This window comes from Colletotrichum tamarilloi (genome assembly GCF_030869305.1).
Source record: "Colletotrichum tamarilloi strain Tom-12 chromosome Unknown Scaffold_10.1, whole genome shotgun sequence".
Lineage (NCBI taxonomy): Eukaryota > Fungi > Ascomycota > Sordariomycetes > Glomerellales > Glomerellaceae > Colletotrichum > Colletotrichum tamarilloi.
In genome coordinates this window covers 810897-837203 of record NW_026849393.1, presented here as the reverse complement: position 1 = coordinate 837203, position 26307 = coordinate 810897, and the positions used below count along the sequence as shown (strand labels likewise).

The 26307-nt window shown below is 54.8% G+C and overlaps 13 protein-coding genes across 13 annotated transcripts; 8 read left to right on the top strand and 5 right to left on the bottom strand.

The window, feature by feature from the left end:
- Nucleotides 1-542: 542 nt before the first annotated feature.
- Nucleotides 543-2160, top strand: CTAM01_04428 (uncharacterized protein; the record flags this gene model as incomplete). The annotated part of the gene is made up of 7 exons (XM_060520458.1): nucleotides 543-1091; nucleotides 1152-1235; nucleotides 1293-1428; nucleotides 1490-1604; nucleotides 1655-1769; nucleotides 1830-1958; nucleotides 2011-2160. 7 exons carry the CDS (start codon nucleotides 543-545, stop codon nucleotides 2158-2160), a joined length of 1278 nt encoding a protein of 425 aa, XP_060385103.1.
- Nucleotides 2161-2583: 423 nt separating this feature from the next.
- Nucleotides 2584-3246, bottom strand: CTAM01_04427 (60S ribosomal subunit assembly/export protein loc-1; the record flags this gene model as incomplete). The annotated part of the gene is made up of 2 exons (XM_060520457.1): nucleotides 2584-2874; nucleotides 2938-3246. 2 exons carry the CDS (start codon nucleotides 3244-3246, stop codon nucleotides 2584-2586), a joined length of 600 nt encoding a protein of 199 aa, XP_060385102.1.
- Nucleotides 3247-3962: 716 nt separating this feature from the next.
- On the top strand, nucleotides 3963-5345 carry CTAM01_04426 (arginine biosynthesis ArgJ; the record flags this gene model as incomplete). The annotated part of the gene is made up of 1 exon (XM_060520456.1): nucleotides 3963-5345. The coding sequence occupies one exon, from the start codon at nucleotides 3963-3965 to the stop codon at nucleotides 5343-5345; it is 1383 nt and encodes a 460-aa protein (XP_060385101.1).
- Nucleotides 5346-6433: 1088 nt separating this feature from the next.
- Nucleotides 6434-8092, top strand: CTAM01_04425 (acyl-CoA dehydrogenase; the record flags this gene model as incomplete). The annotated part of the gene is made up of 5 exons (XM_060520455.1): nucleotides 6434-6457; nucleotides 6555-6631; nucleotides 6716-7142; nucleotides 7206-7523; nucleotides 7583-8092. The coding sequence occupies 5 exons, from the start codon at nucleotides 6434-6436 to the stop codon at nucleotides 8090-8092; spliced, it is 1356 nt and encodes a 451-aa protein (XP_060385100.1).
- Nucleotides 8093-9428: 1336 nt separating this feature from the next.
- CTAM01_04424 (uncharacterized protein) lies at nucleotides 9429-9916 on the top strand (the record flags this gene model as incomplete). Its single annotated transcript, XM_060520454.1, has 2 exons — nucleotides 9429-9712; nucleotides 9808-9916. 2 exons carry the CDS (start codon nucleotides 9429-9431, stop codon nucleotides 9914-9916), a joined length of 393 nt encoding a protein of 130 aa, XP_060385099.1.
- A 411-nt stretch (nucleotides 9917-10327) lies between these two features.
- CTAM01_04423 (TGS domain-containing protein) lies at nucleotides 10328-11879 on the bottom strand (the record flags this gene model as incomplete). Its single annotated transcript, XM_060520453.1, has 6 exons — nucleotides 10328-10913; nucleotides 10972-11403; nucleotides 11455-11479; nucleotides 11541-11555; nucleotides 11753-11781; nucleotides 11851-11879. The coding sequence occupies 6 exons, from the start codon at nucleotides 11877-11879 to the stop codon at nucleotides 10328-10330; spliced, it is 1116 nt and encodes a 371-aa protein (XP_060385098.1).
- A 414-nt stretch (nucleotides 11880-12293) lies between these two features.
- CTAM01_04422 (RNA recognition domain-containing protein) lies at nucleotides 12294-13565 on the top strand (the record flags this gene model as incomplete). Its single annotated transcript, XM_060520452.1, has 2 exons — nucleotides 12294-12912; nucleotides 12970-13565. 2 exons carry the CDS (start codon nucleotides 12294-12296, stop codon nucleotides 13563-13565), a joined length of 1215 nt encoding a protein of 404 aa, XP_060385097.1.
- Nucleotides 13566-13693: 128 nt separating this feature from the next.
- CTAM01_04421 (urease) lies at nucleotides 13694-14685 on the bottom strand (the record flags this gene model as incomplete). Its single annotated transcript, XM_060520451.1, has 2 exons — nucleotides 13694-14445; nucleotides 14529-14685. 2 exons carry the CDS (start codon nucleotides 14683-14685, stop codon nucleotides 13694-13696), a joined length of 909 nt encoding a protein of 302 aa, XP_060385096.1.
- A 528-nt stretch (nucleotides 14686-15213) lies between these two features.
- CTAM01_04420 (uncharacterized protein) lies at nucleotides 15214-15681 on the top strand (the record flags this gene model as incomplete). Its single annotated transcript, XM_060520450.1, has 2 exons — nucleotides 15214-15383; nucleotides 15516-15681. The coding sequence occupies 2 exons, from the start codon at nucleotides 15214-15216 to the stop codon at nucleotides 15679-15681; spliced, it is 336 nt and encodes a 111-aa protein (XP_060385095.1).
- A 234-nt stretch (nucleotides 15682-15915) lies between these two features.
- Nucleotides 15916-17114, bottom strand: CTAM01_04419 (replication factor C; the record flags this gene model as incomplete). The annotated part of the gene is made up of 3 exons (XM_060520449.1): nucleotides 15916-16664; nucleotides 16719-16939; nucleotides 16999-17114. 3 exons carry the CDS (start codon nucleotides 17112-17114, stop codon nucleotides 15916-15918), a joined length of 1086 nt encoding a protein of 361 aa, XP_060385094.1.
- A 384-nt stretch (nucleotides 17115-17498) lies between these two features.
- On the bottom strand, nucleotides 17499-19611 carry CTAM01_04418 (uncharacterized protein; the record flags this gene model as incomplete). The annotated part of the gene is made up of 3 exons (XM_060520448.1): nucleotides 17499-18421; nucleotides 18492-19413; nucleotides 19480-19611. The coding sequence occupies 3 exons, from the start codon at nucleotides 19609-19611 to the stop codon at nucleotides 17499-17501; spliced, it is 1977 nt and encodes a 658-aa protein (XP_060385093.1).
- Nucleotides 19612-19945: 334 nt separating this feature from the next.
- CTAM01_04417 (low temperature viability protein) lies at nucleotides 19946-21251 on the top strand (the record flags this gene model as incomplete). The annotated part of the gene is made up of 2 exons (XM_060520447.1): nucleotides 19946-19965; nucleotides 20015-21251. The coding sequence occupies 2 exons, from the start codon at nucleotides 19946-19948 to the stop codon at nucleotides 21249-21251; spliced, it is 1257 nt and encodes a 418-aa protein (XP_060385092.1).
- A 563-nt stretch (nucleotides 21252-21814) lies between these two features.
- CTAM01_04416 (GANP/Nin1/mts3/eIF-3 p25 family protein) lies at nucleotides 21815-26282 on the top strand (the record flags this gene model as incomplete). The annotated part of the gene is made up of 3 exons (XM_060520446.1): nucleotides 21815-23813; nucleotides 23992-24081; nucleotides 24127-26282. The coding sequence occupies 3 exons, from the start codon at nucleotides 21815-21817 to the stop codon at nucleotides 26280-26282; spliced, it is 4245 nt and encodes a 1414-aa protein (XP_060385091.1).
- Nucleotides 26283-26307: the final 25 nt, after the last annotated feature.

The following is a 26307-nucleotide window of genomic DNA, read 5'->3' as shown; positions in this document are numbered from 1 at the left end:
TTCATAGGTGATCCACGTCATTCGCCTACTTTTATCAAGCTTGAAATCTGCTGTTGTACAGACATACCACTGAATCCCGCTGCAGAACGGACACTTGGTGAACCCGGCGCCGATCTATCATGGTAGGCTGATTTCAGACTCTCGGTCCTACACCCAATTCAAGACAAATGGCCCGTTGGTTCGCCCCCTAGGACTTGAAGTTGGGACCCAAGGTCCGTAGCCAACATTGTGAATTTGTATACCTAGTACCTTAAATCGGTACCAGTCCTCGGGGCTCCACTGCCATGACTTATGGCTCTCCAGCTATCCTCGCATGAGAATTCACCTTGACTTCGCAATATCCTCATCTGCACTTCAGTCTTTTCTAGAATCCCTAGCCTCTTCATAACGTCGTACGACTGATTCTCTCGTTTGATTTTCACTCAGCATTCTGACATTGACTGCTGTGTTGTCTAGTGAAGGGACTTTTTCGCCTTTTGCTATCGCAAACTTTCTCTCAAGCCAAACTGTCTCGATCAACTGCTGTCCGAAGACTCCGAATCATGGACTGGCTAGGACACGCCAAAATCAACTTCACACACGCGCCTTCCCCTGTGGCTCTCAAGGAGAGGGATGGCGCCCAAACTGACCTCCTCAAAATTTGTGAAAAGATCACGCCGCCATGCCACATGAACCCGCTCCTCTTCAACGGTCACTTGCAGACCATGTGGACTGCCACGAAGCAGCACGGCCCACCAGTGTACTATCGTCGCAAGGTCTTCCACGCCGATGACAAGGCCTTCGAGGGCACGTTTGCCGTCGACTTTGTAGCGCAGCCCTTCGAGGAGACCGATAGCACCTTACCGCCGCGGACGGTGTACTTTGAGGACCAGGAGTTTGAGACTCTGGCATCGGACGACAACCGGCCCCAATTGGTCGTTCTCCACGGCCTCTCGGGTGGCTCTCATGAGATTTACCTGAGACATGCCATTGCGCCGTTGATCGACTCGGGAAACTGGGAGGTGTGCGTGGTGAACTCGAGAGGATGCGCCAACAGCAAGTTCACGAGTGGTATCTTATACAATGCTAGAGCAACATGGGACTTCCGTCAGGTCAGTAACTCATTCGCTGCTTATCATATTTTGCAGGAGATCAACTGACAATCGGCTCAGACCATCAAGTGGTTGAGAAAGAAGTTCCCCAACCGCCCTCTGTTTGGCTTGGGCTTCTCACTCGGCGCCAACATGTTGACAAACGTAGGTTAATAGTTTCACATCATACCCTTCTCACGTTGACTAATTCTTCTACTTAAGTACTGTGGCGAGGAGGGCGTTGACTGCCAGTTGACGGCCGCTATCGCGTGCTCCAACCCCTTCAACCTTGAAGTCTCCAACAAGGCATTGAAGCGCACTTTCCTTGGTAGAGAGGTCTATCAACGAGTTATGGGAAGTAAGTTGCTCTCATCACGCAACATGCGAGTCTGATCCTCAGTACTTACACGCCTATTTAGCTAGCATGAAGCAACTGATCAATGGACACAAGGAGGAGGTACAGAAGCACACGAACCTCGACCTTGAACGTCTCCAGAACGTGACGTACCTATGGGAGTTTGACAGAGAAGTCCAGTAAGTCTCCATATGCCACCGATCCCGCAGACCATTTCTCACAATCGCAGATGCGTCAGCTGGGGCTACCCCACAGAGAGTGCTTACTACCGCGATGCGTCTTCCTGCGACGCGGTCTTGGCCATCCGGATCCCCTTCCTCGCCCTGCATGCTACCGACGATCCTGTAAGCGACCACTTTTCCCCAGTCCCCCTAAATTCCAGGCAAGCTGACTAAACTTTACAGATTGCAGTAGAAGAAGCCATCCCTTACGAGGAATTCAGCAAGAACCCATACACGGTTTTGTGCACCACCTCCTTGGGCGGCCACCTTTGCTGGTTTGAGCCCGGAGGCGGAAGATGGCATGCCAAGCCGGTACGTCCTATCATTCCGAGAATTTTGAGAAATGACGAACTGACGAGACCAGGTCTCAAACTTCTTTAACCACATGGCGTTCAACGTGGACCACAGCCAGCTACCTCCGAAGACCAATGGACTTCCACCTAGGAACGGCAAGTCAGAGTTCCACTTCACCCCTGCGAGACACAGAATGGAGATCAAGGCAGCCGCAGAATAGCGCGGGACATAATAGACATGGGAACAGAATTTGTATCAGTATAGACTTAGATGGCGTAGATAGAAAAAATACACCTGCTTTTCATTGGCATTCGCAGTAGCGGACAAAGCTATTAAACAGGATAGTATTCGGACAGGTATTTGCAACTGTAAGATATGCAATTCACATCTTGGCAACACCTGGCTGACCGCTGTCTTATGGTGGTGCATTAAGCTCTCGCGCAAGGTCAAGCCCTCGCCGTGGTATCTGCTCTGAACGCCGTCGACACAACAGAGGGATCAAACAAATAGACGAATCAGAAGACGTTTCCCCTCCCAACTTTTTACCAACCCAATATGTTTTCTTTTTTGGCACTCCCGAACGCCGCCCAAGATGCAAAGACATGCTGCTTAAGTGCTCCCAAAATCCCCCCATCTTCTTCACTCACGCAAAGGAGACGCTCTTCTTCTTCGCCTTGGGCTTGGCGGCCTTTGACCCCGCGGTCGCGTACTGGCTGATCTTGTCCTCGTCCTCGGCGCGGGGGTTGCGCTTCCTCTTCTTGCGCAGCGAGTCCTTGGTCTCCTCCAGCCTGTTCTTCTTCTCCTCTTCCTTCTTCTCGGCCTCTACCCGGCGGGCCTCACGGATCTCCTCCATTTGTCTCGCCTTCATCATCTTGGACTCGATCTGGCCCTCCTTCTCGGCCTGAACCATGGCGAGGATGGTGTTCATGCTCTCCTGTTCGGGTGGGGTTAGTTGTCAAAATCGTCTGCAAGAAACAGAAGCGCTGGGGAGCCGTACCCTGTCATCGACAAAGACCTTGCCCTTCTTCTTGCCCTTGGGCTTCTCCACGCCGACCGGCGTGATCTTGTTCAGCTTGGGAATGCCGAGCTCTTCCTCCGTGTAGATCTTCTTCTTGCGTTTCTTCAGCAGGGCTTCGAGATTCGTCTTGCCGCCGGCCTTGAGGGGCTTGGTGCCCTTGGGCGTGTCTCTGGATTTCCTAACGATGCCATCGGGAACGGGCCTCTTGTCCGCGGCCTTGCTGTTCTTGATGCCGGAGCCGTTGGCGGCGTGCTTGTTCTTAATCGTTCTCGTCTTGTTGGGCGCCATTTCTGCGAAGACGGTGACGCGAAGTGTCTTCTTGTTGCGGGTTGTGGCGGGTTTGGATTATACAATTGGAGCGTGTCGCGACTCAGCTGGGTGGTTGGAGGGACCAAAGGTGCGACTTTCTTAGAATTTTTTTCTATGCTTGGGAAGCGATAAGCTCACCGAGGCGGATGCGATAAGCTCGAGTGGGCCCGCTCCCCGCGATTCGATCTCATTGGCTGCAGGGGTCTGAATTCCGAGCCGAGACCCTTCCAACAGGTAAGTCTCGACGAACTTGCAACAAGGTACCGCGCAGCAGGTAATGATCTGGTTTACTTTGACTTTCTAACTTCCTAGGAGACAATTGGATTCCATTGTAGAGCGAGACATGAGTCGGCAATCTCAAAAGTGCAAACCGACCCAAGGTATGACTCGGTCGAATTGAACGTGAGCTGCAGCGTCAGAACAAGCCGCCAGGATCGGTACTGGTCTCAATACGCCTTTTGCAGTGCGGCACTGTGCCATCCCTGTCAAGAAAAATGGGCGACTGCCGTTATCGCACACCTTGCGTCGTCTAAATCTCTCTTCTCACCTCTTTCCCTAGTGACTAACATTCTCTCACCAGGAAACTCACACAACTCCAGCATCACAGCAAGCCGTACCTGAGCCAATTGGCTCTCGAGCTTCCTCTCTTCTCCAGGTCCTTTAGTCACAACATTGGGCTGTCGCCAGTTGTCAGAATGGCGCAACCCGTCAAGAGGTTTCCCGGCCACTTGGCTCAGTTCGTGAGGTGCTACTCAGTCTCCGCCGAGAGCATTCCGGCCGCCAAGAAGAAGTACGTCCCGACGGAGGGCACCTATCCCAAGGGCTTCCAGGCCTCTGGTATTCTCGTTGGCGTGAAGCCGGGAAACAAGACGAAGCCCGATCTCGCTCTTCTCAGCTCAGACCGGCCCTGTGCCGCCGCCGCCGTCTTCACCAAGAACAAGTTCCAGGCGGCGCCCGTCACCTTCAGCAGGGACTTACTCAAGAAGAAGGCCAACCGCGGCATCCGCAGCGTTCTCATCAACTCGGGATGCGCCAATGCCGTCACTGGAAAGGGAGGTCTCGAGGATGCTTCTCTGATGGCCAGCGCAGCCGATAAGGTTGTCGGAGGGGAGGGCGATGCGTCATCCACCATTGTCATGAGCACAGGAGTCATTGGACAGAGGCTGCCCATTGCCAAGATTGTCGATAACGTCCCAGCTGCCCAGGGAGCTCTGGGCTCCTCTCACAAGCACTGGCTGAGCTTTGCTACCGCCATCTGCACGACCGATACGTTCCCGAAACTCATGTCAAAGACCTTCACGCTGCCTTCGTCACCAAATGTTGAATACCGCATCGCTGGAACCACCAAGGGCGCGGGTATGATTCACCCCAATATGGCCACCCTTCTCGGAGTTGTTGCCACGGACGCGCCCATCTCGCCCGCTGTCATGCCTTCCGTCCTCAAGCACGCCGTCGACCGCTCATTCAACAGCATCACCATTGACGGAGACACTTCGACCAACGACACTCTCGCTCTGCTCGCCAACGGTGCTGCCGGCGGCAAGGAAATCTCCTCCGTGGACTCACCCGACTACGCCGCCTTCCAGCAGGTCCTGACCGACTTCTCCATCGACCTGGCCAAGCTCATCGTCCGCGACGGCGAGGGCGCCACCAAGTTCGTCACCATCCGCGTCGTCGAGTCCGCCAGCGAGGAGGCCGCGCGCAAGATTGCCAGCACCATTGCCAGGTCGCCCCTCGTGAAGACTGCGCTGTACGGACGGGACGCCAACTGGGGCCGCATCCTGTGCGCGACCGGCTACTCGCTCGTGTCGGAGCCCGGCCAGGCCGTCAATGACGTCCCCGAGGTCACGCCCGAGAAGACCAACGTCTCGTTCGTCCCTACCGATGGCACGCCTGAGCTGAAGCTCTTGGTCAACGGCGAGCCGGAGATGGTCGACGAGGCCAGGGCCTCGGAGATTTTGGAGCTGGAGGATCTAGAGATCTTGGTGAGGCTGGGAACTGGCGACAAGGAGGCAACATACTGGACTTGCGATTACAGTCACGAGTACATTACCATCAACGGTGACTACCGCACATAAAAGGGACGTGGTAAATCAACGGATTGGGGAAATAAAAGGTCGAGATTTTAGGTAGAGAGAGCTTGAAGCATTGTCATATTAGAAGAGCGTCTTAAAGGTAGGTATTTGGCCATTGTTTGTCAAGGAAATAGACCAGCCAGCCAATTGAATAATTACTATATCGTTTGATTCGTGTCGTCGACGGCATCGAAATGTTGTAAGCGCAAGGGATTCGGAATTGCGTACCACAGGAAAGAGTGAGCCAAGGCACCGGGAAAGTATCCCGCCGGCCTGAAGACCGCGCCGAGGCATCGGGGTTGGGTGCGGGCACTGCTATTGGAGGCCGGCACGACTGGCGCTCCCCCGCAACGGTGACGCGCCGAAGTGGCACCACCGCATTATCCTTACGGGGTGTCCGTACTTTCAGTTTTGTGAGAATTAATGAGTGCCGGGGAACAGTTCTAATCAGGAGGAACTGTCACTGAACACCAACAGTGAGTCCTGAAGCTACCTTAGTAGGTAATTGATCGTGGGCCGGGGTGACCCTAAGACAGGTATCTAGGTAATCTTACGATAGGACCGGAATCTGCCTCTATCGCCCTGGAAATGAAGTCCGTTTCGAACCCACCTCAACCCACCTTATGAGCAGTTTGGCAATAAGCTATCCATGTGATCTAGGTAAGGAATCTTTTCAGCCCTCTGAGTAGATATGGCTAGTCAACCCAAAGGATGAGCCCAGCTATACGGCAGAAACCCACCGCTACAAATCTGGGGAGGGGCCTGGGGCCATTCTCAGACGCAGAGGGCGGAGGCGGAGGTTCAAAGGCGGCTACCCCAGGATCCCCACCTTTTGGGGGTCCCTACTCCCTAGGCAGCTCCAGACTCAACCTCGGCTTGCCGGCTCATCCCATCGCTCGTCTACCGTACGATGAGACTAAACACTCCTCGTTCAAAAAGGGAGTAGATATCCATGCCCAATTGACGTTGTTCCCCATTTTCTGCATCTCTGTACTCTTCCATATCTCCCAAACCTCGCAAATTCCCAACTCTGAGACGAATCAATCTTGTACCGTTCACCTCAATTCGCCTCGCTCACATTTTCCCCCAAGATGACGTCCAGAGTCCCAGCCATCGTAAGTCGCTAGTGCGGGGAGAGCTTCATCCCAGCTCAGGTACCCAAAATTTGGAAACCGCAACAGCATTGCTGACCCAGCTGTCACCGCCTTCCAGGTCCTGGATCGCCTCAGCGATCGCGCCAAAGAGGCGCTTGATCTCGTGGCCAAGTTTGTCGAAGAAGAGTGCATCCCGTAAGCAAAATCTCCATCTACTACCCCAAAAAACGCTGTCTCGCTTCGTCCACCGGGACTAAACATCCTATTTCCTGTGTGCAGAGCAGACCCCGTCCTAGACGCCCAGATCGGCCAGGGCGACGCGAGATGGGACCACCACCCGGCCATCGTCGACGACCTCAAGGTCAAGGCCAGGAAGTTGGGCCTGTGGAACATGTTCTTGCCAAAGGGCCACTACAAGGAGTCGCCCGGCTTCACGAATCTCGAGTACGGCCTCATGGCCGAGTGGCTCGGCAAGTCGCGCGTCGCCTCCGAGGCCGTCAACTGCGCCGCGCCCGACACGGGTAACATGGAGGTGCTGGCCAAGTACGGAAACGAGGAGCAAAAGGCAAAGTGGCTCAAGCCGTTGATGGAGGGCCAGATCCGCTCCGCTTTCTTGATGACGGAGCCCGAGGTTGCCTCGTCGGACGCGACCAACATTCAGCTCAGCATGCGCAAGGAGGGCAACGAATACGTCCTGAATGGCTCGGTACGTTGGGGGACCCTACGCGTGTTCCAGCGTTCTGGAGTTACATTGCTGACATGACAGTAGAAATGGTGGTCCAGCGGTGCAGGTGACCCCAGATGCTCGGTTTACATCGTCATGGGCAAGAGCGACGCAAACAACAAGGACCCCTACAGGCAACAATCCGTTATCCTCGTCCCCGCGGACACAAAGGGCATCACCATCCACCGCATGCTGCAGGTCTACGGCTACGACGATGCGCCCCACGGCCACGGTCACGTTAGTTTCAAGGACGTCAGAGTCCCTGCCAGCAACTTGGTGCTCGGCGAGGGCCGCGGCTTTGAGATTATCCAGGGCAGACTTGGTCCCGGTCGCATCCACCACGCCATGCGTACCATTGGAGCAGTAGGTCCATCCACAAGTTTGTGTGTGACGGCTATAGACTAACGTGTACATCTCCCCAGGCCGAGCGAGCTCTCGAGTGGATGCTGATGCGCATCAACGACCCGACCAAGATGCCGTTCGGCAAGCAGCTTAAGGAGCACGGCGTCATCCTCGAGTGGGTAGCCAAGTCCCGCATCGAAATCGACGCCGCCCGCCTGGTGGTCCTCAACGCGGCCATCAGGATGGACGACCTCGGCCCCAAGAAGGCGCTCAAGGAGATCGCCGAGGCAAAGGTGCTCGTCCCGCAGACGGCGCTGACCGTCATCGACCGCGCCATCCAGTCGTTTGGCGCGGCCGGTGTCTGCCAGGACACGCCGCTGGCGGGCATGTGGGCCAACATTCGCACGCTGCGGCTCGCTGACGGACCGGACGAGGTGCACCTGCAGCAGCTTGGCAAGAACGAGAACAAGAGGGGCAAGGAGGTCACGGACAAGATCCAGTGGCAGAAGCAGAAGACGGAGCAGCTGCATGCGCAGTACAAGACCTCGACGTTCCAACCTGGGGCCAAGATTACCAAGTCCAAGCTGTGAGGTTGCGTCGCGTCGCGTCGCCAGCTAGGCGTTTTTGTATAGTTGAATGATATCTTTTTGTGTACAACGTCGTGAATGACAGGCCTTGGGTCAGTCTAGACCCTGTCCCTCCCCAGATAGGATTGACAATTGGGATGAGAGAAGTGATCTGCAACCCGTTGGCCCGCCGCCGCTCCATGTTCTCTGAGTCACACTAGGACCCCATTGTCTGGCCATGTGAAATTGAGTAGTTCAAGAGATCCTGCGGCATTAAGGTCCGGGAGGTGACGCTGCTAGTTACCTTGGAGATGGGCATGTTGGACAGCTCAGGACCGTTCATGCCGGCAGCATTGACCACAGATGCAACCTCTCTCTTTCCCCGGTGGGACGGGAGATGGGGTCAGAGCCACTCCACAGACCATTGCCGTAGCTCTCGACTGCTTTGCTGTACAGAATCGATGGGCAAAAAGGATGTAATGGCGAGGAACCATAGCTGGCAACATAAGGTCCGGGGTGCTGGGTTGCCCAGGAAGCCCACTAGTAATCTAGAAGGAAAGGATGGAAAGGGAAGGGAAGCCTGACAGCGCATCCCATCCACACCTGTCCATCACACGGGCGACGGCCGATGGTCACAGCTTCCTGACTGACAAAGGCTCGGTGTCTCTTGGTGTCTTTTGTTCCTTAATACGGAGTACGGATACATACTGCACAGTGATGGGTAAGTGGTAAGCAAGGTAGCGTCGTCCGCTGGCAAGTTAGGCCGAGGACCCGCATTCCTTCCCACCCCTGAACCCCTGCACTATTATCTGCAGACTGCAGTTTCCCACAGCGCCGTCGCCGTTTCGATTAGCCCGTTGCCCCGTCAACATCCCAGAAAATTCGTTTACTTCGACACCCGGCAACTGCTCCACCCACTTTACCACCCAACGTGTGCCAGACAGGGCCTTTTCGTTGCTTTCCAAGTGAGAGGGAAGAGCGTGCATCTTTTTCACATCCATTCACGAACGTCATAAACACTCCACGGTAAATCCTGTGCACCAGCGCAAGCACCCGTTAAGTACAAAGACCTTCTTCCTTCTCTGCATTGGGATCCAAGCCACAGACCACAAACCATCCAAATCCACCACCAACACTTTACACATCCATCTTCCTTTACCATCCCACTGCAAACCAGACCAGAACAAGCCATCCATCCATACACAGACACTCAAACACACACTTTGCGCCTTCAGCTTCACGTCTTTTGTACACACATCGAGCAGTAGAACCACCCTCAGAGTATCCAGCACAAGCTCAGCATTGCGCATTGCGTATACCGCAACCAAATCAAACCACCACACTCAAACCTCAGGCAAACATGTCTCCCAACGTACTCGGCGACAAGGACGTCAACGCCACCGTCGTGGTCAGTGACCCTCAGTCCACCAAGGACCTCAAGAGCATGGAGTACCACCGCCAGGTCCTGCAGAACAAGATGGCCCAAGAGAAGTACGACAAACTACAGCCTCGCAGCAGTAACAAGAACAAAACTCTAAACTCCATTGTCCTCGATAGGTCCAAGACGTACATCTCGCCATCTGACAACATCATGAGCCCTTGCACCGCTAAGCTCAGCGCCCTTCGCAACAAGCAGGTTGGCAAGTAAGTCATACCATCTTCCCATAACAACCATGAAGTCTACCGACATTGTCTACTCCTGTCAAAGTCTAACAAATGCTAATCTCTCTATCCAACAGGGTCAAGCCCAAGTCTCTCTTCGCCCAGACTTCTGCCAAGAAGCTCAGAAGCGACGCCGCCGTGTTCGGCGACCAAGCAGGCACGCCTACCAAAGACAGTGCCTTCTAGGCAGCGTCGTCGCATCTTCTTCTGACCAAAACAACATAAAAGCTTTACTTCACTAATGGGATTGGCTCGCGGGTTGTTTTACTGGTTTTGTCTCTTCCATTTTTTGGGAAAAGAGACACTGCATTTGCGCCTCTGCTGGCTTTTCCGGGCTGTTTTTGAGGGTGGGATAGGGTTCATTGGCGTTTTACGGGTAGACCGAAGTCTGACTCCAGGATAAGGGGTTGGGTTGTACTACACCATGACATGACACGAAACGATATCAGGCTTTTCTTTTGCTTCTCCACGACTAGGATTCTAGAAGGACTGTATTCATCAGCCACCGCAAGATTGTCGGTCGGTATGAGCAGAAATTACAACTCCTCGTAACCTTTTTAAACCCATTTCTTATTTTTCATCTGATGAATTCATTTCTCATGCCTTCCACGCGCTCACGACGCAAACCACATCCTCATCCGCCACCGCATGCCCGAGTCCCACTCTCTGCGGAATATGCCTGGCACTCGCACCCCAGACGAGCGCGTACTTGAAGGTATCCTTGAGCGTCCTGTGAATGCGGTCGCACACGTCCTCGATGGTGCTATTGCTTCGCACGATGAGCGCCTCGCTGAAATCCGGATCGGCGCCTTGGCGCTTGGTGTAGATGCGGATCAGCTTGAGCTCCTCCCAGCAGCGGTCGACGACGTCCTGGATGCCGAGGTCGAGCTCGCACGACATGACGACGGTGTGGGGCTCGCGGGCGAGCTTGTCGAGGAAGTCGAGGGAGACGGAGTCGATCTTGTTGTAGACGTAGAGGCACTTGATGTATTTTCGGTGGTCCTTCATGATGACGTCGATGAGGTCGTCGACGGTGGCGTACTCGTCGCGGACGAGGACCTCGCAGTTTAGGATCTTGTAGTCGCGGAGGATGTTGAAGACCATTTTCTCGTCCATGTTTTTGGGAGGGGACTGGAAGGTGATTTTCATGCCGCCTGCTTTTTTGGCTTTAAGGTAGATGTTTCTGCCAAGGTTTCGTCAGACTCGAACGAATAGGGGAAGAGAAAACATCATCATCTTACGGTGGCTCTCTGTTGAGACGGATGCCCACGGCCTCCAATTCAGCCTCGAGCAGCGCCCTCTGCTCCGCCTTCTTGGTCGCGTCCAGCACCATGAGAATCATGTCGCTCGTCTTGGCCGCCGAGATGACCTGCCGTCCTCTACCCTTGCCCTCGGCGGCGCCCTCGATGATACCCGGCAGATCGAGCAGCTGGATCTCGGCGCCGCCGTACTCGAGGACGCCCGGAATGGCCGTGAGGGTCGTGAAGGCGTACGAGGCCACCTCTGATTTCGTCCGCGTGACCTTGGAGAGGAAGGTGGATTTGCCGACCGAGGGGAAGCCGACGAGGGCTATCCGGGCGTCGCCGGATTTGCTGACGTCGAAGCCTGCGCCGCCGCCGCCGCCTGCTCCTGGGCCTGGTTCGAGGAGTTGTGCTCGGAGACGGGCGAGTTTACTTTGTGTGTTTGTGAGAAAGGATTTTGAGTTGTGGTAGCTGAGGACTTACCCCTTTAGGAGACCAAGATGATATTCTTTGAAGGTCTGTTGTTAATCATGATTTGTTGCTTGATCCGGCTTGTTTGACAAACATACCAGTCGCCTTGTTCTCTATAGGAAGTTAGCAAGAATTCTATGCGAATGCAACATTGCGCTCGGTCATCTCTCTCTCCGGTCATGTTCACGATCAACTTGTAGAAAGGACATTCTCATTTCCCGTCGATCCTTCGAGTCTCTCCAAGTTGGCCAGAATGTAGATGAAATGACTTTTGAGAAATGACCCGAAGGCATGAGAGGATGCGTCTTACTTTGGGTCTTTCTCATCTCATCCTCAATCCTAGTGGCGCATCATCAGCCTCCCGCTCGCTTCGATTTCGTCGTGGTGGAGGTAGGGGGGTTTCCGTACTCCTTGATCTTTTCCGTAATGTTCACCATCTTGGCGATTTATGAGCTCAAAGTCCTGAGACTCTGACAAGTCCTATAAATCAAAAAGATGGTGATGAGCAATAAGCGCTTCGCTTTCTGATCGACGAGAGTCGGCTTCGCAAGTTCATGGTGGGGCAGGTCGACCTCCCAAGGCGTAGGAAGAGTGAACCGTGTGGCAGAATTTACCGCGGGGCTGCGTTGGAGCGACAAGGGTCTCCACTCACCGCCCTCGAACCACTGAGAGTGCGCCATGGTTTGCGCCACAGCTTTATCGCGATAACAAATTTCCAAGCCTCGCCGCGTGCGCTCACCGTTGCCCCGTCGTCGACATCCATCCAAAAGGCACCCATCCACACTCGAGCTATCCGACCATCTCTCTACCGCGACATCCACCGCATCGAAATACCCCTCAAGACCGCAACTATGTCGGACGAAGTCGCGCAAGCTCGACCCGAGGAGGTCGATGGCCCAGAACCCGAGGACAACGCACAGGAGACAGCGCTAGCGACAACCACCACGGAGGTCGCCGCGCCGACAGAAAGAAAAGTAAAAAAGATCATCAGGAAGAAGAAGAGGCCGGCGCGCCCGCAAGTCGACCCGTCCTTCATCACCTCGGAGCCGCCGCCGCAGACGGGAACAATCTTCAACATCTGGTACAACAAGTGGTCCGGCGGCGACCGCGAGGACAAGTACCTCTCCAAGACGCACGCCAAGGGCCGCTGCAACGTCGCCAAAGACAGCGGATACACGAGGGCCGATAAGGTCACGGGAAGCTACTTTTGTCTCTTTTTCGCGCGCGGAATATGCCCCAAGGGCCAGGACTGCGAGTACCTGCACCGCCTGCCGGGCATCCACGACATCTTCAACCCCAACGTCGACTGCTTTGGCCGGGACAAGCACTCCGATTACAGGGACGACATGGGTGGTGTCGGTAGTTTCATGAGGCAGAACCGTACGATTTATGTGGGAAGGATACACGTCACGGATGATATCGAGGAAATTGTGGCGCGTCACTTTGCGGAATGGGGCCAAGTTGAGCGAGGTAAGTTCAATGCAGGAATTCCGCGCCTGGACGCATGCTGACCTTTTTTCCATCTAGTTCGTGTGCTCAACACTCGCGGAGTCGCATTCATAACATACTCCAACGAGGCTAATGCACAATTCGCCAAGGAGGCTATGGCGCACCAGTCTCTGGACCACGAGGAGATCCTCAACGTGCGATGGGCGACCGCCGACCCGAATCCGATGGCGCAGGCGCGCGAAGCGAGACGGATCGAAGAGCAGGCCGCCGAGGCCGTCCGACGCGCGCTCCCCGCGGAGTTCGTGGCCGAGATCGAGGGTAAGAACCCGGAGGCCAGGAAGAGGAGGAAGATCGAGAGCAGCTACGGGCTCGAGGGCTACGAGGCGCCGGACGAGGTCCATTTCGCGCGGGGCGCCAACGCCGTGAACCCCGTCGGCCGTGAGGGCCATGAGGTGGAGTACCAGGAGCGGCCTATGCTCGAGAACGGCGGCCAGGACCAGTACGATGTGTTGCCTATGCTTCAGCAGCAGCCGTCGATTGTGTCTGGCGGGATCTTCTCCAGCAGCACACTGGCGGCCCTCAACGCGTCCAAGGTCGCAGTGGCGTCGAAACCAAAGGTTGCTGTGTCTTCTGGGCCGTTGGTGGGCTACGGCAGCGACGATGATTCCGACTGAGCCCTAGGCTGGTTGGTTTTGTATGATTAATAAGGGGCAAGGAGAAAGAAAGAATAAAAGCGATCATGATACCCCATTTGAGAATGGAAACACATTGAAAGTAGAGAAGCCGAGTGAACAATAAATAATCAACTGTTGAATATTCGTGAATACAGAACCTCGTGTCTGCCTATCCATAGATCCATCACCGGCATCGTCTGCCCGGCTCTCTCAACCGGCGTGCTCCACTCCCGCTCAATGGCGGCGGAAATGAGTCGCTGAACCTGTGTGCTCGCAAGCACCTTTTGCGCCTGGTAGGGCCCAAACATGCTGGCTCTCACGGCAGCTGAGATGAGGGCCTTGACGTGGCCCATCATGAAGATGTAGGCCGTCTGCTGGAGGGTGAGGCCCACGAGGTTACAGATTGCGCCAAAGAGGGGCGCCAGGTGAGCGAAGACAAGCGGGGGTTCAGCCTGGTCGTCTGCAGTCGCAGATACTGCCCGCGACGAGGTGGCCGTCTTGAGAAGCGCCGCGTATGGCTGGAGAGTCGCGACAACAGGGGCGGGGAGGGAGGACGCAAAGGAGCGTTCCCAGATGGAGAGGAGGGCGCGGCCCTGGGCGATGGAGGCGCGGCGGCCGACGGTGCAGATGATGGCGGCATCGAGCTCGTCGTCTAGGTCCGCGACGTCGGAGGGGGAGCGGTGCGCTGCTAGGACGAAGGGCAGCGTCGTCGAGGCGTAGGCGGAGATGGATTCCGGGAGGAAGGTGTTGAAGGAGGAGCGGGGCCGGGTGTGGGCCAGGTAGGACTCGAGGCCGCTGCTGAAGGCGAAGGAGCCGAGGGGCAGGGCTGAGTCTGAGAGGAGGAGGAGGTAGTGGTTTGTTTGTGAGGGGGATGGTGGTACTGAATTCGTGTTAGTTGACTTGAGTTGTGAATAGTTTTGAGATGTACTCATAATGAAGATGTGTAGCTGGGGTTGAACTGACATGAGGGTTTTGATGAGATGCCTCGAGACGGTAGAGATTCGGCGGGTAGTTCTGTATGTCCTTTGAGATCGTTCAACTTTCCCCTGGCAGCCTTGAGGCGTGCCTCTAGCTCCAGGATCTCCTTCTCAGCATCGTCAACAGATCCATCCCGCGCCATTGAATCCATTCCGACAACCTGCAAAAGCCGTCTGAAGAATAAGACTCGATGTTGCAGTTGATAAGCTTCCGATAGCGGGAAGGGGTCCCTGCAGGATCGGGGGAGTGTTCGTTCAGGGGCTGCATCGAGCTTAGGCGCTCTCCTACTGCAAGGATGGGCGCGCCGCCGGGGCACTCTCTGGGACTCTGGGACTCGCTGCAGGGATTATGTTCGGCGTCTGCTCTCGTCCCACCCGCCCGTACCAACTTGCTCACCTCGGCGATTGATGGAGTAAAAAAAAGACAAGAGCTTCACCTTTCACGCCTTACAAGGTAGCTCTACATCGTACCGGTAGGAAGCCCGCCCGGTGAAAATCGTACGATCTCACCAATCAAAAGTCTCGGACTTTTTTCGCTTCTGAATATCTTCAATTGCACCTCCCTTCATCGCCTACATACGGGTCACTTTCACGGACCACAAAGGTCTCGACGTCATCAACTCTCTTCTCCGCAGACACAGACCGGCGCCCCGGTCGACAATGCCAGCAGGATGGCGACGCACGACAAGATGAAGAGCGCCGAGGCCGACGACGCCGCGTGGGAAGCTACGCGGGGAGCCTTCATCGGTGCCGCGAGATGGGGTCTCGGAGCCGCCGTCGTGGGCGCCTTTGCGTACAAGTTCTCGCCGCTGTACAAGGGCCTCACTATCCAGTTCAAGATGTAATACGTCACCTCACGCGACACTACCCAAGTCCCCCTTATCCTTTCCCCCTTTTTCTCCTATCTCACTCGCTTGTTCATTCACTTCGTCTCGTAATATTGGATGAAATGTGACTGACATAATCACGGCAGTTATATGCAAATGTCGGCCATGGTGCTGGGAAGCATGCTGGAGGCGGACAACAGGTTACGAGAGTATGAGGCCCGCGTCAGATTGCAGAAACGCATTCTGAGGGATAGGGCTAAGTGGGAGAGATTTGAGCGGGAATTTTATGAGGATCCTAACGAGAAGAAATGAACGGTAACCATCACAGGCGACTGAAACCGAAATTGACACTCTCAATGGGACAAAAGTTGATCTCAAGCTGTATTTCATAGTATTGTATACCTAACATGGGACATTCAAACCCTTGACTTTTTGTTTTTCGAGCTACACAGAAAAGGTACCCCAGACCTGATTTAACCCCCAACGCCGGATCATGCAAGTCATTATGCCCCGCCAGTAGCGAGTCTTCTATCGGCTGCCAATTCTTCATTTTGAGGGAGCCTCGAACCTCTTGGGGTCCATGTTGAGCTTGCAGAGCCTCGCAACGCAGCCGCTCAGCTGCAGCAGCGTCTGCACGCCCTCCAGAATCTTCATGTGCGTGAATCCAATCTCCTTGATGAACTCGAGCTTGGAGTGCTCGCTCAGCGTCGGGATCGTCTTGGTGACCTTGAACATGGTGCTGATGATGTCGTGGCTCGAGTACCCCAGGTCCCAGAGCTCCCGCAGACATTCGAGCGCCGAGTCGACATTGCCCTCGTAGCACGCCTTGAGCATCGCCTGGACCTTGATCGGGTGCGGCGAATCCACCACCTTGAAGACGTTGTCGCCCGACACGAAGCCGAAGCCGGCAAACGTCGACTGCAGATTGTTGATGGCCTGACGCATGTCGCCCTCGGCGCTGAAGACGAGTGCCGCGAGGCCGTCGTCGCTGTATTCCACTTTTTCAGCTTCAATGATTTGCAGCAGTCGCTTGACGACCTGCTCGTCGGTGAGTCGGGCGTAGCGGAGGATGGCGCATCGTGACTGCAGCGGTTCGATGATCTTGTTGGACTGGTTGCAGGCAAAGGCGAAGCGCGTCGTGTTGGAGTAGATTTCCATTGTCCGACGGAGGGCCTGCTGAGCGCCTGATGTCATGCTGTCGGCCTCGTCGAGGATGACGAGCTTGTGGCGGCCTTGGGGCAGGGTGACCTTCTTCTGCGCGAAGCCCTTGATGCGGTTACGAACGACGTCGATTCCTGTGCTTGAGCGTCAGTATTGGATGTGACACAGACAGAATCTGTTAACATTACCTCTCTCGTCACTGGCGTTGAGCTCCAATACAGCCTCCTTGTATGTGTCTCCGAGCAATTGTCTCGCCAGGCAAAGCACACTGGTAGTCTTTCCGATACCAGGCATGCCCGAGATGATGACGTGCGGCATGTTTCCCTCCTTTGCAATGATCTTTAGGCGATCAATCGTCTCGGTATTTCCGACAACATCGTCAAGGAAGACTGGGCGGTACTTTTCGACCCTGAAGCACGCATATTAGCAGCTGGGTCGGAAAGCTGGGGGAAGTCTACAGTGACTGACCAGGGAAGCTCATAATTAGGAACGCCGTTTGACGCCGCAGTCAATGCCTTCTTGGCTGCGGACGTCGAAGACTCGCCAGCCTCCTCTGGCTTCGTGATCTGCTTCTGAGCGGGCATGGCGGCTGTTTCCTTTGGCTGGGATGTTGGGGGATGCAGATAGCAGATCGTCAGGTTGCTGGAGTTCTGTGCGGGCAGTGGGCAGAAGCACTTTACGCGATGCTCATCGAAAAGACGCGTCGGGTGCGGAACGCGCTAAACTTCTCTGGGTCCACCCTTGTCTTCCCTGCCTGGTCTCCAGCACTCAACCTGACCGACATCTCACAAACACCACTTGTCAGTCCTGAAAGTTTCCCCTCCCGACCTTCAATACGTAGACATGATTACAGTGTGTAGTCACGATTTTGTCGCATCACGAACCCTTTTAACCTATCTTCTCCAAAAAGTACTCGAAACATAAAGGCATTCAACTTTTTTTCATTGCATTTTGTTCATCCAAGGTATCTAGTCATCGTCTTCATCGGCCTTCTTCTTACCCTTCCTGGTCTTCGCACCTCCCTTAAAGTGCTTCTTTCCGGACGACAGCTTCACGTCTTTGGGGTCAACTCCGCTCTCCAGAGCAATCATCGCTCTTGCCTTTCTTCCACTCAAGTGCTTCTGCCCCTGCTCCGTGTACTTGTGGCTGAAGGGCATCTTGGTGTGACCGCCACTGCTGTTGGGGCCAAAGAAACCCTTGTCGATCTGCTTGGACTTAGGACCAGCCGGCAGAGCTGCGAGGTCTGAGGGAGCTATCGAAATATCGTCGTCCATAATGGACATGGTGTCCATAGACGTGCTGAGGGCTCGACGGCGCTTCTCCGGGAGATGCGTCTCGTCATAGAGCTCTGCGTTGAACTCTGGGCCCTCAACTGTTCCTGGTGGCGGCTCACAGTACAGGAGCTTTCCGGCAACGTAATCTTTGAGGATGTAACGAGATGCTCTTGACTCGTCAGGCTGGCCCAATCCTTGGGTCTGGAAACCTCTAGCTCTGGCATATGCGCGGAGCAACTCCGGAGCCGTAGGAGTGCCTGTGCCTCCCTCTTCGATAGCGCGGGTCTTGATCTTGATCCCGTAGACGGCTTCCAAGAAGGACTTGGGTATCCTCCTGGTGACCAAGCCAGCCGGTCCTTGGAACTCTCGCAGTTGATCAATAGGCAACACACCGTTGCAGACCAGGTCGGCTTTCGTGTTTGCGAAGTTGGGGTAGACCAAACCAGGGCAATCGCACAGGACAACATTGTCGCTGAGGTGAATTGTCTGGAAGTGCTTGGTCTTTCCTGGTGTTGACGAAACTGACACCTTCTTGGCACCAATCAAGGCGTTGATGGTGGAAGACTTTCCGACGTTAGGGTATCCGACAAGACCAATCTGCAGCTTGTGGCCAGGCTCTGTTCATCCACCGTCAGTATCCAATCCAAATCACGTTTTGGGGGGGGGGGGGGTCGGGGGTCGTCATACCTGCGTTCTCGGGAGCATGGCTGAGGAAGATTCCCTCCAGCTCCTCCACCGTAAGAATTCTCGTATCTTCGTCATCAACGTCAGCCTCAGCCTCCGGCTGCGAAATCTCGGGCTGAGCGGTCTCTGCGCCGCCGTCCTCTTTGTCGTCCTTCTCTTCCTCATTTTCATCCTCCTCTGAGCTCTCCTCCTTGGCGGATGCGGCATCCTTCGTGGCAGCGTTGGAGCTGCTGCCAGCCTCAGGTTCTTCCTCCTCTGACTCGTCGTCGCTCTCCATGGCCTCAAGCAGTTCTTTCGCAAGATGCGCAGAGAAGAATCTGTACGCAATGCCGTTCTCCTTCAGGTACTTTGCCCACATCTTGCGCTGCTTCAGTGTGAGCATGTCGGCCTTGTTGATCAGCAGCAGGTTCTCCTTCTTCGAGTCGATATCTTTGACGTAGTGCTCCAAATCCTCGGATCTGAAAAGCAAGGGGTTCCTAGCATCGACGATCTGAACAATCAAGTCTGATCGTTCAATGACACGCCAAAGCTGCCTCCACACCTCAAGGTTACGCTCGAACGGCGTCATGAGTAGATCGTTGTTCTCCTGAAGTTCGGCGAGGCCTCGTCTCCAGTCAAGGAAACTTTCCCTCTCCCGTCTGTCCAGCTCCTCCGGTGTGGTGGACGCATCCCACTTTGGTCTTCTTGGCACTGTCAAGCGTCCTCTGTGGGCCTTCTGCTTGCCAATGATGGCCCTTTCCTCTGCTCCAGAAAGAAGATACGGGTTCTTTTGGTCGGTGTGGATGATCTTGACGTTATTCATTTTCTCCGCCGTAAAATCCGTGCCCGCCAGCTCTGCGGTCGCGAGGAACTCGTCAAGAGCGCCTTGCTCGGTAACTGATCGCATTTTGACCCATGATGCTTCTTGTCGCTCGTTCGTGAGGTACTAGCAAAGTGTGAGTGTTTTTTTCTGGAAATATCGGGACAGAGAATTCCGGCGTTGCCTCATTACCTCTTCTCCTGTAGCGTGGTTCACTCTGGTGATGGTACTCTTCTTCCTGTCTGCGCCACGACCCTTGCCAAAGCGATCGTTCATCAGGGCGTTGCCCAACCCTGCGGTCTTCTTGGATTTGGCGTGCACCATTTTCGCGGTGATCTATCGTCTCTCGCTACCTTGGAAAATAGGGTGAAAAATGCGCAGTGGAAAGAAACGAGTCCCAAAGCTGCTGTGTGAATCAGAATGAGTAATAGTGGGAGCCGTCGCAAGTGCCCGCCTTGAAGAGAATAGCAGTGCCCCGCGACGATTAATCAGCGGGGCAAAAAAGTGATTTTGGGCGTTTATCGATAAGAGTTTTTTTTTCGCGACCGCGGGGCTCCCATCTGTGCGTCCCACTGAATCTCTCCCTCTTGCGCACCCAAGAACGGTCAATTCGACAAGCCCGGTATACTATTGCGCAAAACACCCCAAAGTAGACAAAATGGCGAAGGGAAAGAAATTGTAAGTTTATGTGTATTCTTATGGTGTGGTAGCTGACATTTCTTTCCAGCGACAAGAAGAGTGCGCAGCACTTCACCCTCGTCCACCGACCGCAAAATGACCCCCTCATCCACGACGAAAATGCGCCCTCGATGGTGCTCAACCCGGTGCCTCAGAAGGGTGGACCGTCGAAGAGCAAGCATCTGAGCGACCTTGCGTCTGAGTTCGGATCAGAAGCTGGAAGCATACGCGCAAACGAAGGAGAGGCGGCAGAATACGGCGTTTACTTTGATGACACTGAGTACGACTACATGCAGCATCTGCGCGGCTTGAACTCGGGGAGTGGTGAGGCCGTCTGGGTCGAGGCCTCTGGTGCGGCAAACAACGACAGGAAGGGAAAGCAGGCGCAATCACTTGAAGATGCACTGCGCCAGATGGATCTGGAGCACAAGAGCGAAGATCTGCTGGATCCCTCAGTCCTCCCCAACAGAAACCTGCCACGAACCAACTATGAGACACAGGTGGATATCCCCGATGCGATCGCTGGTTTTCAGCCCGATATGGACCCCCGCTTGAGGGAAGTGTTGGAGGCATTGGAGGACGACGCATATGTGGATGACGACGACGACATTTTCAAAGAGCTCTCCAAGGACTCACGTGAAGTCGATCAGTACGAATTCGAGGATCAATACGGCTACGACGACGAAGATGAGGGCTGGGAATCAGACGACACCGCAAAGCCGAACAAGGAGTACAAGGACGGAGCAGTGCCGCAGCTGGTCCCTGTTGAGGGGGAGGCATTACCAGAACACCAGAACGAAGACTGGATGGAGGACTTTAAGCAGTTCAAGAAAGACCAAAAGGGCGGCAAGGTCCAGCCGGCCAAAGATACGCCGTCCGAGTTGCAGTCCTCCATTTGGACCACGACAACGATGGGTGGCCGGAAGAAGAAGAGAAAGGGTGCATTGACCAACCCCTCTGCCTTCTCCATGACCTCGTCAGCCATGGTCAGGACGGAGCAACTCACCCTTCTGGATGCCAGATTCGACAAGATTGAGGAGGAGTACACAAATGAGATGGGCGACGATATGGCATCTGTCTCAGAAGTATCAACGGCAACCAGTGTGACCGGACCCACCAGAGGCGACTTTGACAGTATCATGGATGATTTCCTGGGCAGCTACACCAAGCCTGGAAAACGCACAAACAAGAAGAACCGGCCGCAGACTGGTCTTGAGCAACTGGACGAGATCAGGCAGGGTCTTGGCCCAGCTCGGTTCCGTTCACTAAACACCAAGAGGGTTTAGGTCTGTTTGCGCCTAGATATAGAAGCATTCGGCGCAGCCTAGATTCCGGTCATCGAGATACCTTCACTGAGCGCCAGGTTGCATGAGATCTGCGCCCCATAGTGTTATGATAAACAAGTTGATGTTATATGAACCACCGTTTCCTTAAACATGATTTGGGATTTACCACATGCTGAATTCCTGGAGTCTCTAGATTAATGATGTTGTGTTCAGTGATTCACATTTGTTGCTTCCATCAACGGAATAATTCTTTGTCGCTAGAGAGATTTGTCGATACTTCCCTTGTGGAAGGAACACCCGAAAGTGTCTGTGAAGAATGTTCCTGCCGTTAGAGAACCCTGAGAGGTTCAACGCAAACAAAGAGGGCGTGCCTTTATCTCTCACACACCCCTCACTCAGTGGAATGCAGCTGTGGGCCATAGCTTTGCTGGCTTTAAACGCCGCTAAACGCGATACGCGCCGAAAAAAACGCGGCAAACGCAGACCAGCTCCATCCTAGTTCTCCACTTGGTTCTTGTCTGCCTCGTAGTTTCCTTCTTGGAGTTTCCTTTCGCGAACCCGACATGACGTCGGTTTCTTTCCCTCCCAGCAGACCCGACAGGAAGCTATCGCCATTCGGAGGCACATTGACCGGTGGCTTTGGAAGTCAGCCTGACGCGAGCAAAAACGTTTTCGGCCTCAATGGGGCGGGTGCCGGCGGTGGGCAGCGGTCGACACGCAACTTGAATAACCAGCCTCCCGATATGACGACTCCTGCGACAAAGCGGAAGGGCGTCAACCCGTTCGATGGCGCCAGCTCAGACGATAATCGACGACGAAAAAACACGAAGGGAGATTCACAAGGCGACTGGAAGAAGAAGGGTCCCAAGTCGCAAGGCGCGAAGCCAAATGGCGCGAAGGCGCCGAAAGGGTTTGGAACCGCCCAGTCGCGCGGTGGTTTCGGCACCCAAAACAACAACAATCACAGCTCGGGATCTACCGACTACGAAACGGACGACGCGAACGGCGAATTGAATGGTGACGGCACTGCGTACTCCGACAAAATCTTCTCGCAACTACGACAGGATGGAATCGCACCACCAAAATGGCCGTCCGATCCAGGAAATACGTCGTCCAAGGCCGCGATGGCCAAGTTCAGGGAAGAATACAAAACATATCGCGATCGGGCTAGGACGTCACTGATGCGCGCCGGCTTGATTGACGACCCCGATAAGCCGAAGCGGTTAGAAGACGCGATTGACTTCAAAGGCATCTGCGACGCGATGTGCCCCGACTTCGAGAAGATTACTCGCATCACCGAATTCGACGTTCAGTCCGCCGAAAAGGACCCCCGAACGACTTTTGCCAATACATCAAAGATGGTTAAGAAGCTGGCGCGTTCCGCAGCTGGCCAGGAGGCTCCGCTACCAATGGACGTCAGATCCACAGCCGCCCTCAGAAGGACGCTCGACTACCTCATCGACGACCTCTTACCGATCGACGACAAGCTACCCTCTTCGCATGGTTTTCTGTGGGATAGAACACGTGCGATTCGCAGGGACTTCATCTTTCATTCGACAATGTCTCCCGAGGAGATGAAGGACCAGGTTTACTGTCTCGAGACAATTGCCAGGTTTCACGTTACAGCTTTACATTTGCTTTCTCAGGAAGGATTTGCGCCAGAAGACTTCTCTGAACAACAAGAAATTGAGCAACTGGGGAAGGCATTGCTTTCGCTTATGTTTGCTTACGACGATTGCAAGCCGCAAGGCGTTGTTTGCGAAAACGAGGCCGAGTTCAGGGCGTATCATTTGCTTTTCAGCGCAAATACTCCCAATATCCTCGATAATGTGCAAAAGGAATGGGGAGACTCTCGCTTCTGGACCGAATCCGATACCATCAGAACAGCTGTCTCACTTGTCGAGAGTCTGCAGAGCGCAGAGGACTTCCACGGCCCCTTGGGCTCGGGCCCGTCCATGGCAACATCGGGTGCACACCTCACTTACTTTAGAATCCTCCAAAGCCGAGAAGTGTCTTATACAATGGCATGTTTTGCGGAGATTCACTTAGGTCAGCTGCGCCGCTCAGTTCTTCGCTCTTTGAAGAAGGCGTACACCAGACCGCGACACGGGGCGAAAGATATTACGCCCTCTTCGTTAAACCGATTTCTTCACTTCGACACAGAAAACCAGGCGATTGAGTTTGTCGAGCAGCATGGTCTCAGCTTCTCAAATGGACAAGGACCAGCGGGCGAACCCATACGATATCTGGATACCTCACAACGCATGACATGGCCGAGAATCCATCACAGTTTCTCTCAGAGACTGGTTGAGAGAAAACGAGGCTCCCGTAGTCTTCCTGAGATCATCCACCGCACAATTGCCGACGAATCCACGGGCGCTGGCCAGCAGGCTCCTACAGGATTTTCGACGGGGCCAGCTTCATTCAAGCCGCCTCCACAGCAGGCTCCTTTTGGAAGCCACTCAACAACGAACGCAGACTCTCCTTTTTTCAAGTTGCCTTCTTCGGCACCCCAAGGAGGCACCTCGACGGGACTCACGGGTACGCCGTCTTTCGACAAAGGTAAAGAATCTTCCATACACTACCCATGTCGTTGTAGCCTCTTGCCTACCAGCACCGTTGTCGACGTCAAATTCATTGCGACTCTCCTCCGCCGGACCATTTCTCTTCAGTCAAGATCGAACGTCACAGTGCCAGATTTCAGACGTGGCAATACTTGGTGCGGCTGATCAACTAGCAGCCGTTTCAGAGGTTGAGAAGCGCTCAAACAGTCATCGCAATCAGGACGAGATGACTAGCAATGAATTGTCAATGGCACAAAAAGAAGAGGGTAGGCATAGCCAAGCCGGATATCTGCTAACATTGTGTCCCACAGCAACTGAAGGCCACAAGCCTACCTCGACGAAATCCAGCCCATTTGGAAACCCTTTCTCAACAGCTCCATCACCATTCACTGGTGCATCCTCTGGTCAACAAGGCGGCTCGGCCTCGTCATCGTCATCAACAGCAACGCCGGCTCTGAATCCCTTTGCCGCGAAGACAAGCCCTTTTAGCAAGCCAAACGCGGCCGCCGAGAGCGCGACGCCTAGTAGCAACCCTTTCGGGTTGTTAAATCAACCAAATGGCACTTCCCAGCCCAAAGCTCCGAGTATCCCGGCATTCTCTTCTCCGGCCTTCGGCAGCGGCGCACAACCCAAAGCACAGGAGCAAGCGCAGCCAGCTACCTCGACAGATGGCTCTCCGGCCATCACCGTCACTCCGCCCACACCAAAGTTCCCATTGCCAACGTCAGCGACAGCCGCAGAGTCGTCAACGCCTTTCAAATTCTCATCAAATACTGGCGTGCAGTCCGCGACTCCGAACGCTCCTAGCAGCCCTTTCCAGCCAACTCCGAAATCATCTGCGACACCGCAGCTACCCTCCTTCTCGGCAGGCGCGGCAGCTCCCGCTCAGCCGGCAAAGCCTCTTACAACATTTCAACCTCCACCGAATCAGCCTCCCAGCCTTGCTCCTACTACGGCAGCTCCATCCGTTCTCTCCGGGTCCGGGCAATCCCCATTACCTTCCTTCAACTTCCAAGGGGGTAGTTCGGAAGCCGTAAAGCCAGCGTCCTCGCCTCAGCAGAGCTTCCCTCCAGCTGTCGCCTCGCCCGTACCAACTGCAGCTTCGCCACTTGCCCAGGCAAAACCCCCTCAAGCTCCGTCTGTGAAACAGCGGTCCAAGCAAGATGTCATGGCCGACTTCGCGAAATGGTTCGTCACAGGTGACAACGGGCTGATACAAGAGTTCGAGAAGTACATGGTTGAACAGCTCGTCTCGGCCGCTTTTGAACAGCATCACAGGGAGGAAGAGGAAAGGAAACGAAGGGAGGAGGAAGAGAGAGATCTGGCAGAGGCACGGAAGTTCCAGGTCTACAACCTTTCCGTCAAGTACTTCTATCGATGGAGGGAAATCGCCAGAAACCTTCGCCTCACCAAGCTTCGCAGACAAGAAAGGGAGGACTACCGAAGGGCTCAGCGGGAACAACGGGAGGAAGAGATCAGGCAGAGGAAGAAGGCGGCTAAAGTTGCCGAGGCGAAGAAAAAGGCCATGGAGAGGAACGGTTTCGACCCTGTGGAGGAATTCAGAGAGCTCCTTCAGCTCAGAAAAGACGGCACACAAGCCGACTTGCAAGCCGAAGCAGAGGCTTTGCTAGCGACCGGCATTCTGTCAGGCGTCTCGGACGAACAGGTTGCAGCCGCCAATGTCATCCGGGCCCCAGCGACGATAGAAACACTTGCGACGAACACGCCTTTACCTCGATCTCGCTCGTCAACAGCCTTATCGCAGTCGACTACGGGTGCTAAGCCCCGCGGCGCGAAAACGCGGGCCATACGGGAAGAGTTTGGCAAGAGCGCTACCAATTTCCGACGATCACTGCCTCCCATGTCAGCACACTCCTCATCATCACGAATGTCTTCAGAGCCGCAGAAGCGCGTTAGCAAAGTGTCTGATCGCTGGCGTCTGAAGGCGATGGGCCTCGTCACGATGCCCGACGGAACAGCGCTACCGGAGACCATCGCAAACGAGATGCGGTACAATGGGAAACGATATGCAGGGCTCGGGTCATTCGGCTTGGACGGCACCGAGCGACGCCGGAGCGTCTCTGCGGATCTCAACCACGCAGCCGAGGCCCGATTACGCTTTTCGCAGTCGCTCAACGGTGGCAGTGGCAGTAGCAGTGGCAGCGCTGCCGCCGTGCCGCAGGTCAACGGGATCTCACCGCTTAGTAAGAGGAAACGGGCTCTCGATGACGACGACAACGAGATTGCTGTCGCGGACGAAGCCGTCACACGCGTCAAGAAGCGGCCATCGAGCAATGCGGAAATTGATAGAATACTTCGGGAGGCGAGGGAGAATCTGGAATCTTTGAGGAGTTCGAGGATCGAGCTTGACGAAGGGGCAGATTGGTTCAGGGAACAGAACGAGATGATGCACGCGGAGGAGGCGAGCAGGGCTAGCTCGCCGTGGGGGAAAGGCGGTCATCGGTGAAAGGGACGGGGGGACGGGGTTACGT